Source organism: Castor canadensis, chromosome 1, assembly GCF_047511655.1.
Source record: "Castor canadensis chromosome 1, mCasCan1.hap1v2, whole genome shotgun sequence".
Classification (NCBI taxonomy): Eukaryota; Metazoa; Chordata; class Mammalia; order Rodentia; family Castoridae; genus Castor; species Castor canadensis.
Genome location: NC_133386.1, coordinates 39,986,424 through 39,999,952, shown reverse-complemented (window position 1 = coordinate 39,999,952; position 13,529 = coordinate 39,986,424). Strand labels below are relative to the sequence as shown.

The 13,529-nt window shown below is 32.6% G+C and overlaps 1 protein-coding gene across 33 annotated transcripts in view; it reads right to left on the bottom strand.

Annotated features, from left to right (window-relative positions):
- The window catches only part of Trdn (triadin), a 374,084-nt gene that overhangs the window by 240,664 nt on the left and 119,891 nt on the right, over positions 1 to 13,529 (bottom strand). For all 33 annotated transcript variants that reach the window (XR_012448649.1, XR_012448653.1, XR_012448655.1 and 30 more), the window contains one exon: positions 10,480 to 10,539. Coding sequence is in view for 30 of the 33 variants with exons in the window: in XM_074075307.1 (XP_073931408.1) it covers positions 10,480 to 10,539 (60 nt within the window). In the remaining 3 variants the exon portion in view is untranslated. The remainder of the gene's footprint in view (positions 1 to 10,479; positions 10,540 to 13,529) is intronic.

Here is a 13,529-nt window from a genome sequence, read left to right as displayed (position 1 = left end):
CTGCTAAACAAAAACACTCATTACCTGAACTCTGGACAAAAACAATAAAAAGTGGTGTATAGGTAACACTATTTCCCTCAGGAAAGCAGTGAATCCATCACAAAAAAGAAAAATGCAAAAAACAACACAGTAGTATGTATTTCCAAGATAGAATACAAATAATTCAGTGTGAATGACAAAGGATACTATTCATGTACAATGGGGTCTAATTTGAAAGAAGACACCATAGCATAGATCACATCTATATAGTGTAATGTTATTTTGTTCAATACCCTGTATTGATTTTGCACTCAGTATTATTAATTAAAAACAGCATTCTAGTTTTATCACTACATGTTTGGCTCTTGGGATAAAAACACTGACCATGCAAACAAAAATAAATACTGGACCATTGTAAGCAAGTAGTAACACCACAATAAAGCTGAAGATTTCTGAAGCTGAAGATTTCTGAACACTGAGAGAATAAAGTTTGATTAAGTCTGTTCTGAACACTGTGGCCCTCTCCTTTCTATATCTTAGAGTGAGGATAATCTACATCACATGACATAGGAATCAAAGAGCTCCTTTCTCTTCTCAGTTGCTTTGTATTGCTCCTTGTTTTATTTGTCATAGTCTTTGTTACCACCTTCTGCTTTGAAACTCATGGAGTACATACTGCATGGAGTACATACTGCATGGAGTACATGCTGGATTCTATAACTGCTGGATATCAATTAAGAGATTGCCTTTATTGTCATTCTAGTGAGGACATGAAAAAGGAAATTAAATTGCCTTCTTATTACTACCATGTGGGAATAACACTATTTGTATGTGTGTATATACATACAAATATATATATATATACATATATATATATACATATTATATACATAATTTGTTTATTTGAGACAAGGTGTTGCTACATGACCCAGGCTGGTCTGGAACTCGCTATGTAGACAAGGTTGACCATCAACTTGACATCCTTCTGCCTCCACCTACTGAGTGTCAGAATTATAGACATGTATCACCCTGCCTAATTTATAGAGTATCTTAGAAACTAAAATGTGAAATATAATAGGCTAGAATAGAAGCTATAGAACTACCCCAAAATATTGAACATCTGGTTAGCAATGCTAATGTTTCTATTACAAAATTCATTATTGTCCTTATCTTATGCAAGCATACAAATTCTATATAGGAAAAAGTGCTATGCAAGAATATTTGGTTATCAAATAGGCCTTTGTGAAAATAGCCAGTTATATGAAAAGGGTTCTGTAGCCTGTTCATTATTTTCCTATTTAAAACAAGACCTGCTTAAGAAAGGAGATAACAACTGTGCATCTATTTGAGGCATTAATGGGATAAAGTATGGATTCTCTATAGATTCATAGATTTTATCCATGGATTCTGCATAGTCTCTGGACTATGAACCTGGAACAGCATGAAGAATATATTCAAATAAATCACCAAAATTCTTTTAAAATTCTCACTCTCACATATAAGCTGAAAGATAAATTTATTACAAGACATGCCACACTAATAAATAACATCTAATTAGTTTGATAATTCTTTGATTAAACCTTAATTTTCCTTGCTTCCCTTGTAGCAGTTCAAATGATTCTGTATTATTTGTTCCTTTTCAGACTATTTTAAAATAGACTGAATAATCCCAGTAGATTACCTGAGAAGGGATTTTTTTTTGTCTGACAGCAGGTTCATGCCATTAATAGTGACAAAGCTAGACAAAACACACACACACACAAACACACACACACACACTCTCTCTCTCTCTCTCTCTCTCTCTAATGAAAGTTCCCTCATAGCAAAGGCATTCCTATAGAAACTGATGGCTCTCAAATGCCTAGCAGCTACAATTCTGAGAAGATGAGAAAAATAAAATATCAGGACTTCATTTTGTTTTCTCTTCTGGACACAGAGAAGGTGAAATCATGTCAACACAGTATGAAGGGGAGAGAAACCTTATTTGCTAGCCTTGGCCCTAAACCTAAGGTATTTTATTCTGATGAAGCTGACTGACAGAGTGACAGAAGCATTAGTAGGATTGCATCTACCCAGAAGTACCTGGATCTATTTCTGTGTAGCTTCTAGCTATTTATAGTGAGTGTTTAATGAATTGATTTAGACAAATATGACACTCTGATACATTTACATTGAACAGTCCACCAGTTTCAAATCATCAGAGGTACCTCTCATGGGGGTAGGGCAAGTCCAGGTACTGCACACTTCCATTATTAAACATAGGTTCTCATTTTTTTCTCTCACTTTACTCTAATTCTGTATGCTGACTATGGTTTACTGATGCATGCATTGGACAAGTCTTTGTTAATTCTGAGCTTCGGTCTCTAGAGGTGCTACCAATAACTCCTTAAGAAATCTTTACAGAGGCCTATTTGCAATGCTTAGAAACCTGTCATCTTTTTAAATAACAAGATTATTTCTAAAAATGAATAAAGAGGGCTGCTCTGGGATAAACATTATTTTTTCCATTGAGATAAATACTGTACATCAAGAATTCAATTCAACAAACATATCATGTTTCTGGCAAGGAATGAGCCAGTGGAGATTAAAAGGTAAACCTTTCTCAAAGATATATAAAAGGCAGTTAAAAAAACTTTTCAAGGAGAGAATGATAGTAATATGTGATAATTAAATTAGAAAGATAAAAGAAGTAGTGGATAAAGAAACCACCACTGTATCTGGAAACAGATGCTTACTACGTAAGCATTTACATAGTGCTTAGTGTGCTTGTTTTCGCTGTGTTTCCAGTCTATACACAGGTGCATGATTTAAGCCTTACCTTCATTTGAATTTTTCTTAAATAATCATTTCCAGTCATTCTACTTCTCCCCCCACCCCTTCTACCTAGTCCTGTTATCATATGTTGTTCTCTTTGCATTGCTTTTTCTGAAATCTTTCTGCAGGTCATTCTGTGACTAGTATCACTAGTGGATTTGTCACTAGATCACTGGGTAATCCAAGGTCCTGGACTTTACAGTAGATTAAGAAGTTCCATGATGCAACCTCCATAAAGTCTGAGAAATAAGTAAAGAGTTCCACTATTGAATTAAAAAGGAATGCAAGTACATTTCCAATAGGTACATAAAGTGACCTAAATTGTAATTAACAAAAAGGGCCCAAGAATGTTGTTTGTAAGATTTAACTTTGAAATAAATGTTATGTCTAAACTTCTCATAACATTTTGGGTTCTCCTGATACCGTAATTTTTTTCAGAGACTATTTAGGGAATACCAACCAAACTGAACTCTTGCAGCAACCTCCTCCCACCCCATCTGGGACTGGAAGAGATAGACCTGAGTGAGAAATGGACAAATCATTTTGTTCCTCAGTCTTGAATTTATAGGACAGGGATGATAATATGAATTTTCCAAAGATTTATTAGGATTACACAAGATATTTCAACAAGCTTACAAGAGTGAATATTCAACATCTGATAATGGAAAAAGAACAGCCAAAGATTTTGTGATTCTGTGCCTTAATGTCAGCCTTGTATGTCTTTAGACTAAATTTCTCATAGACATGCCCAACCAATCTCTCAAGGCCTATTTTACTTTTCACATATTCCATAAGATCTTCTCTGACTGTTCACAGTAAAGGTATTAGTACTATCATTTTGCAATAAATTTCCATAATAAAAGAGAAAACAGAAAATAAGGGGAGACTATGTTCATACATCATTTGATTTAATCATTTTGACAACTTTAAGAAGTAAGTTTTATAAAGAAATTGAAATGAAAAATTCAAGGAAACAAAGTATTTAAAATGAAGCTTGTGTAACCTGCCAAGTTCATATTTTCTCCACTGGTTCTCATTATGCTATCAGAACCATCAAAGTTAAGTAAGGGCTTATTATTTTTTTTGTTTTTGCTGTATTTTAGCTACTCTAACTATTTGTAAAGATTAATATTTTTTGACTTATTTTTTGTTTTATGTCATCTAGGAACAAAAAGAGCATGTACTTATTTTTTAAACAAATAAAATCCACTTTGTCTTGCAATCAGCATGTGACAATAACTTCAGATAATTTATAAGTCCAAAGCACTTTACATAAGCTTCATGACCTATTTTTCTCATATATTGACCATTTTCTATTTTACCAAGTGGGGAATTATTTCATCATTACTCTTCATATTTTTCCAGAAGTGACTTAAACTAAAATAATAAGAAACAGTATACTAATAGAGTTGCCTAGAAGGGTGATGCGTTGTAAAACATAATGTCATGGTCATTTTGAGTGTAGTATTGTATCATCTTTTAGGAATGCTAAGAGACTGGATAAACCATTTGACTAGTTTCGTTTTGTTTTCATTTGACAGTTTAAAGTTCAGAATTCTCTGAGTGAGGTTAGCCTGGCCCAAAAGACCAAAAATCATTATGTTCTCCCTCATATATGGACATTAGATCAAGGGCAAAGACAACAATGGGATTGGACTTTGAGCACATGATAAAAGCGAGAGCACACAAGGGAGGGGTGAAGATAAGTAAGACACCTAAAAAATTAGCTAGCATTTGTTGCCCTTAACGCAGAGAAACTAAAGCAGATACCTTAAAAGCAACTGAGGCCAATAGGAAAAGGGGACCAGGAACTAGAGAAAAGGTTAGATCAAAAAGAATTAACCTAGAAGGTAACACACACGCACAGGAAATCAATGTGAGTCAATGCCCTGTATAGCTATCCTTATCTCAACCAGCAAAACCCCTTGTTCTTTCCTATTATTGCTTATACTGTCTCTACAACAAAATTAGAAATAAGGGCAAAATAGTTCTGTTGGGTATTGAGGGGGTGGGGGGGAAAGGGAGGGGGTGGAGTGGGTGGTAAGGGAGGGGGTGGGGACAGGGGGGAGAAATGACCCAAACCTTGTATGCAAATATGAATAATAAAAGAAAAATAAATAAATAAAGTTCAGAATTCTTATTTTCTACCCATAATTGCAAAGAGAAGAAAAGTAACAAAGGAAGATATTTTACAACTATTAGATGAATCAAAAGATGTCAGCAAAAAGACATATTGTAATACACTAAACTAAAATAACTAGATTGAAATTGAAATTGATTCTGCGATTGAAATCTGAGGTTGTGATCTTCTGATAATAGTGAATCTTCTCAGATTTCAGATTCAATGTGTGAACAATACATTACAAAGAACAAAAAGAAAATATGGTATAGCCATCTAGCTAGCCTTTTAATAGGACAGATTTTATCATGCCATATTTTGATGACAAGAAACTTAGTCTATCCCATTTTACTGAAAGACAATGTTATAGCACTCTCATTTTAATATATGCCCAAATTGATGTTTATAAAGCACAAATGTTAAATAAAGGTAAAGGAAGGGAACAGAAGGAGATAGACAATGTGTAAATGAGAAAACTGATTGAGTTTATCATTTTAATCAATGCTAGTAAATATAAAAATTAATATGATTTGCCATTAAAGAATGAAGACTACATTTTCTTTTCAATAAAAGTATTTTTCACCCAAGATTTCAAAAATTCAACTGTTGCATTTAATGATACAAACTCTAGAGCAACCAGAAATAATAATATGCTAGATCCTATCAAAGATGTGTTTGAAATCTGGAATTCATATCTGTACCACAGACTTTAAGGTAACAGCTTACCAGCATGAGTCCCTCTCTGAAGATATTTCCCATTTAAAGTATGTATTCCTTCAAAAACAAGGAATAGATGCAATAAATATTTAGTTTTCTATGTTTAAATTCTCAAGATGTTCACTCTTCCTTGATTTGTATGCCTATAAATTATGAAATGATTAAATACTTTTAATCATTTTAAGTATACTTATTTAAAAAAATTTAAAGGTCTAGGTGTTAGGTAGAAATATCTTTTCAGAGTCTTTCCTCATATGTATCAAGTTATCATTAGTTGTATAATTACTTATGCTATGTCTTATTTCCTAACCATTAGCTGGCTGAGGGGATTCAACAAGTACTAAATAACCACATTAAGTCTCAAAATTTTTGTTGTATAAAGATAAATGTTAGAAATTGGAGTATGTTGTTGTGGAAGTATGCCTACTTCGGAGGAGAATTTTTTTGAGAAGTATAAAGAAAAGCTGAATTTTACTTAGTCTTCTGTAATACAGCCAAATGAAACACAATAGATTAATTCATTAAATAATAGTTACTGTACTGCAATTACATCTGACCTCTTCTCAGCTGGATCAAACAAAAAATGCAGTTAAGTGCCTCTAAAGTTCAAGAAAAGGATCTTAATAAAATGAGAGAAATAACTTACTCCTTTAAGCTCTTTCTTGCTACAGACTTAAAACCCATTGAATTAGAATTCAGGATGCTAAAGAATATCTGGTTACAGTCAGAGAAGGTTTTGGTAGATGAGTACCTTCAATCTAAAAGAAAATAAATGACACAGATCATGAAATAAATTACCTTGACATAAATTCTTGGCTAAAAAAATTTCAGACAGCTCCCAAAACTGTAATGGAAGAATAACTTCTAATGGATAAACTAACTTCTATTAAACTTGAATCATAATAGCTACAGAGATGAAAGATGAAGAAAGTGCTAAAATTACTAACCAAAAGCACACTAGTCCTCGTCTTTGTACTGAACATTTGATTGTTTTTTATAATCTACAGCGAATATAAAGAGATCTGTGAGCCATGTGATTTCTTCCTTATCAAAATGTGTCTCTTCATCAACTTGGATGACTCTGTCCAGAAACCTATGCAAGTCATTAAGCACAGAAACAAGTTTATGAAGACGGAATGCAAAACTGAAAAGCAAAATCATGTTGCTTCTTTTAAGGAGTCTACTAAAATGAGTGAAACTATTAGATATAAGTACGACTCAGGAAAACTGTACTTTGCCACATAATATTGAAGAGGAAAATGGAATTATGAAGAATGCTGATACAGGTAAATCTAAAGGAATTTGACCTTGATCATCTGTGCTATTGATTCTACACAAAATAAAACAAAAAAGCAAAGCACCATAAATTGAGTCTCCATGTTGCAAATAATGTCTGTGTTGACCAGTTTTATTAGTTTCTTTCACAAGAAAATGACATGTATACAATTTTAATCACCAGGAAAAACTGAGGGTTATCTCCATCCTCTTTCTGTCACCATTGCTCCTTCTGTCCTAGGGCTATTCAAAACTCATTCTGTAACATTGACAACCTAAATCTATACAATCCAGGAATCTCATGGTAACCTTTCTAGATCATTAAAGGGCAGACAAGAAAGTTTTTCTGCAGAGGGGAGATCTTGAATGCCTATAATATGTCTAAAATTAAAAAAAAATAAGTAAACACATGTATATTTCTGCTGTCCAAAGGGCCAGAGCATATATTCACTTTCTAGATTTGAATATAATTTTTTTCCTCTCCAATTTAATATAGACAATGCAGATTTCTTGTTATGACACTTGCATGTGTAAAAGTATTGGTGAATCTAGATCAATCTCTGTAACCCACATAAACATGACTAAAAACAGCAGGCAAGTGACCATGGAATTACAGTGAATGAGGAGTGAAGGAAAAAATAATACCATGATGGGCAACTAAGGAAGAAATGCACTTTATTCTTTGCTAGTATTTTTTAAACATATAATCAATAAACCTTATAATAATCTTAAAAAAATTAAAAAATAAAGTAGTTGGTGCAGGAGAATTTTAACTAGATAAAACAAAATGATCTGATTTTTATGGTTTACATGGCTTTCTAAGATGGTTGTCTATAATTGAAGTGGATATTAACACTAACCGTAAGGCATTGGCATATTCACTGTTCACTACACAGAATCAAAATGAGAAATTTTATTTTCTGTTATATAGATAAAATGTTAGCCAAAACTTTTAGGGATAACTTGGAGTTATTTTATTTGATTGTATAAAAAGACAAAATCTAGGACTTAATGTCATGACATGGACACATTTCATCAATAAGGCTTTTTAAATTCTAACTACAATTTGGGCTACTTTTGAGGGAGTGACAATATTCTACACAGGAATTACTGAATTCCAGAGGGAAAATTCAAATTATAGTTTTATAAACTCATTACCAATAATTAATAATGAACTTCATCTAAACAATAACAGGTGTTCCACTAATCCCAAACAGAAACAGATGGAAGCACAAATGTTCTATAAATAGTAGATACATGCAGAGCAATAAACTTGGCAGAAATTGTTTTATTCTCTGATTGTCAGTCAGAGTCAATGTCTTGTCACTAGTATTTTTTCTAAGTATGCCCAGATTAAATCTATGTTTCTAATTCCTTATTTTTAAAACTACATATCATGTCCATCATTCCATTTTTCATTACGTTTATGTCTTGCCTAACTGACAAGTAGAGTGTTGCTTAACTTTCCTGTGGTAGAATTAGGAAGCATGTTATAGTTTCTTCTACCTTGCTCCCCTCTTCCTTCTTCTCTTGTAGCACCTGGACAAGAAATACTGGTCTAAATATTATTTCAGTGCCTAAAATCTCAAAATAATTAGTGTAGATAGATGAAATATATCTGCAGATTAAATTAAGGAAATTAGTATTATATGAAAATAAGAGAGCTAATCTTATAGAACTCAAACTCACTGACTTTCACAATGCATTGTTCTTTGTGACTTGGGATTGTCTTAGAAAATATATTTCATGATCAACTAGTAGCTACTATAAATAATTTCAGTGATATTAAGCACATATTTTCTTCAAATACTGAAATTTAAAACTTAATGGAAAATAAAGAAAACAATGCATATTAGACACATTAATTCACAATATAGTTTCATCTTGTGTATAAATATATAGTTGAACTTACAAAAGCAATATATGCATATAGCATGGCATTCTTCTTTCTGTCTTTTCTTTCTTTCTTTCTTTTCTTTCTTTCTTCCTTTTTTCCTTCCTTCCTTTTTTTCTTTTTTTTGAGACGGGTCTCACTGTGTAGTCCAAGCTGACCTCAAACTCTCAATCCTTCTGCTTCAGCCTCCCAAGTGCTGGGATTAGAAATGTGTGCTACCACATGCAGCTAGAATATGAGTTTCTCTAGCCACCACAGCTGAACAAAATGGGCGCAAATCTCTTATCTAAACTTGAATTTATGGTGTATATAGAGAGAGCAGGACTTGACAATGTTGAGACGTTTCCTTCCTGTGGAGTACTCACTCAGACTGACTGTAGCGAAACGAATGAACGAATGAAAAATTTATGATAACATTTTGCTGTGTATTCACTAGACATTTTGTCAACAGTACATTTAAATGTAAGAACAGTGAAAGGAAGGTAGAGTGTAGTGATTTGCTCAAAGTCAATGCTGGAAAGGGATGGCATCAAGAATTATATTGGTTTATTTGTGTCCAGAGTCTTCTCTTTCCACTACTTATACCTCACTACCTCCCTCAATGCTTCCATCTGTTTTTGGTCTGTTTCTATACACAAAGGTTGATGGCAATTAGTTTCAGCAGGTAAGATATCATAATTTTTAGGTTTACTTAATTCATTTCAGTTTCTAACCCATTAAAAATATAGAAAAGAAAGAGGAAAAGGAAGAGAATGACGAGTAAACTATCTGACAGAATAAATTACTGGAATTAACTGAGTTTTCCAGAGATCTCAGATTTTCATGATCTTCTGAATTCCCAAGATATATATGTATTCTATATTTATTCAGATACAATGTGCCTATTTGCCAATACACTCAAAAATTGTAATTATACATTTTAGAAAGATTTCACAAAAAAGAGTCAAGGAAAAAATATTTTTCTTGAAACAGTCAGCTTCAAGTATTCTAATGTAAATGAGTCTTTCCTTAATGGTACCATCTTCTTAGAAGGGTTTCTCCAAACATGAATATAAATTGTCAGTTTTTAACTGTGCAAAAGGCATAATGCAGAAATCAAGTTATATATTTTAAGCTAAAGAAGTTAGTAAGTACATACACTCTGAACAACAATTAAAAATTGTAAAGAGATTATAGTTATACTACTTTAAACTGAAAATCCTTCTTCATTGTGTTATTAACTCCAAGGTTAACTATCTGTCAATAGTTCTCTGGAGTGGCCAAAGATCATATGTAAATGAGAGAAAGTCTTGGAAAGAAAAGACAAAATATTTGAAATGTGACAAATTATAATATGAATTTTGTTCACTAGTAAGAAAAGAATGAGATTTCATTGTCATAAATCCTTTCTTCTAAGTTTACCAGGAATAAAATAATTCATTCCTTCATACCAAGATGTTATTAAAGATATTAGCATATTTTTAGCTTTCAGTTGGTTTCATTTGCAACAGGCCATGCAGTGTCTGAAAGTAAAATTGAAGGCTTTAATGCCAGTTATTATTTCTGCTTTTTATTGGCTTTAATCTAGATCTACACATGCATTATACAATTTTTTAAATGAAAAAAGTTTAGTACATAAAGCCTACAGTCTCAGAAATAAAAGCTATTAAAAACAGACAGTCACAAGAATTGTTTGGAATACCTGGTTTTAAATCCCCATGGACAAACATGTCAATCATATATCGACAGAATGCATACTGATCTGACAGAACAGAAAGAAAAAGAGCAATGAGAAAATGTCATTGATACTTTTTTATACGGAGAAATGGTTTAATAAAACAAAATAACACAATTCTATTTTAGTTATTACATATTTTCTATAAAGAAATAATTTACACTCATGAAAATATAGGAGGAAAACTCATAATAAACATAGTGTTCCATTTATTTCAAATAAAAGTAAACATATATCAAAACAGACTAGTTCAGGGTAACATTATAATGGTTGTTTTTAAAAACCAGAACACAGAAATGACCCAAACAATGTATGCACATGTGAATAAATGAACTAACTAACTAAATAAATAAATAACAGAACACTTCTCATTAAATTTGTTATGAGAGTCATATTGAAGCAAATATTCTCATTTGTCCTTTTTGGACTCATAGTGAAAAACAAGTTGGAAATCATTTCCAACTTGGAGGATTTACCAAATATTTACTCCCAGATCCTTAGCTAGTTGTCTAAGTGAAGTTATAGAGTGTTCTCTCAAAGTGCCTGCAAGATTTTACAACCTGTTACAGTCCCCTGCATGGAAATGCCCCCAAATTAGAAGAGCAAATCAGAGGACAGATTGTGAATACCAGCTGATATCAGTGCTTACCTGACAGTAATCTGTATAAGATCATTTTATGATGTTGACTAGTCTATAGCTTATAGAAACAGGAAAAGGGAACAAACATAGTAATGCAGTGAAGTTTTCATGAATACACAGCCAAAAATAATTTCAGGAGTTGGAGTTTTCTTTCTTTTCTCTCAAAATTAAAGAAATTGCATTGACTTTATATCCATACATAACTCTAGATTCTCCTGAGGCCAATCCAACCTGAATCTCCATTGACAATTCTTAAAAGATATCCCATAGTTTCTTTCAAGTATGTATACTATGAAATAAATCTTACATTATCTTATAATGTAAGATGTGCATTTTATTAATCCACCAAACCCAAAGGCAGAATAGGGACCAAGAAAATTTATTGATTTAATACAACAGGATACATTATTAAAGGTTCCAAATTATATATATCAAACAAAAGTAAAAAAAGTTGTTACTATATAAACATGTATTTAAAAATATTTGTAAAACTCATTCTTTATAGTGTGTTAACAACATTTTGAATCAACATAAGTATGAAATGGCCAGGTCTTTGAAAAAATGTTATTATTTCAGTAGACCTAAAAATGTAATCACTTTCATTAATGTCTAAATATGGGAAGACAAAACTCATAAAGTTTCTAAAATTTACTTGTATCTTGATTGTTGAAATTAGAGCACATGAAAGAAATGCTACTTGTCCAATCAGTCCATATACCTTTTGCACTTTATTGCACTAGCACCAAAAGCTATAGTTTCTAATCCTAGGACCTGGGAGCCCCATGGTATTAGAGAAACTGAAGATGAAAGTGGATGGTATTTCCTCTTTCCTGGATATAAAAATGCTTTGTAACATAGTTGATAAAGTAAGATGAAAGAGCACATATCCTTTAAATGGGAAATTTGAAGTTGAACCAGTGTAAACTTCTCAATCATTCTCCTTTGTTTCAGTATCATAAATGCTAGGGCCAGGGCTAGGATTAAGGGTTAAGGGTTAGTGGTTAGGGTTAGGTTTTCCTTCCTCTAATCCAGGAATATTTCTCAGCTGGCAATTTAAGCTTCAAAAACATAGGGACTACGTCAAAGTACAGATTTCTGGGATCCATTATCCCCCAAATTATAATATCATGGAACTTGGGCTAGGAATGTCATTTTTTAACAAATTCTCCAGATTTGTCTAATTAGAGTATATATGCAAAATCACTGATCTAAAACCCTTCAATTTTTTCCCCACAATGGTTACTAACAGTTCTATAGTTTCTTGGGATAGCAAAAGAGACTTTTTGTTTTTCATGTCTGAAGTTTACACTATTCATGAAGGGTTTGTACAACCCCCCAAACTGGAATATTTTCTGCCCTAACATAACTGATTGAACTAAAATCAAACTTCAGTTTCTCCTTCAACTGAATATTGATGGTGAAATGAAAATTTATAATTAGGTATGAATTATTACCGAAGTACTGTGCTTGTACTCATTATGCCAATAATTTCTGGTTTCAAATGCTCATTCACTTAGTTAATGCATCAACAGTCCCATGAGCTTATAATTTGAAGAAGGAACTCTCTGATGAATTCAAAGAAATTTTTTTCATCTACAAAAGTACTTAATTTTCAATACTTAAATGGTGTTAGCTATATGTGGATAATACTGTGATCTTGCATTCCAATGGTACCAACACAAAAATGACAGCAATATATTTTAAATATCTTACGTAAAAATATTGAAAGATTTTAAATTAGAATGCCCATCTCCATCTGTCTTTCGATTGACCTTAGACAACTCTGAGAAGGTTTTTGTTGTCCAGTTTCCAATGTGCTTGCTTCACTTAAGGGCAGAGCAAACTAAGCCTTCCTGATTTTGGAAGATACATTTAATAGAAAGGTTTCTTTAAACCTACCTCAAATATTAGAACAGAAAACATTTTCTAAACAAAATATAAATTGTCCAGTCATTTTAACTTTTACAGCTTTAGGATAATAATTTACATAAGTAAAATTCATATTTGGTCACTACTTTGAAAATATTTTTCCCCATAAGCCTTCTTCTAGGTATAACCCAGCCTGCCCCCAACCCCCCTTTCTTGATCTGCAGGAAGCAGGGATGGAGTTCATTCAGCTGCTGCTCACTTGTTGGTGTTCCCTGTGGAGTACCAGCTAAGAGAAAAATGTATTCTGGGTGCAAGATGTCAACAAGAAGGAATTTTAAAAACTAATCTCTAATGGGGATGAGGTATATATGGTCTGGTGCTCCATGGCAGATTCTCGTTAGTTGTATATTCTCTGCCTGGCACAAATATTTAAATAACTGGTTGAAAAAAAGAGCGAGCAAAGTGTATAGCAGCTGGAAGATTGTTTTTTTCTACTCCACAGACTTGC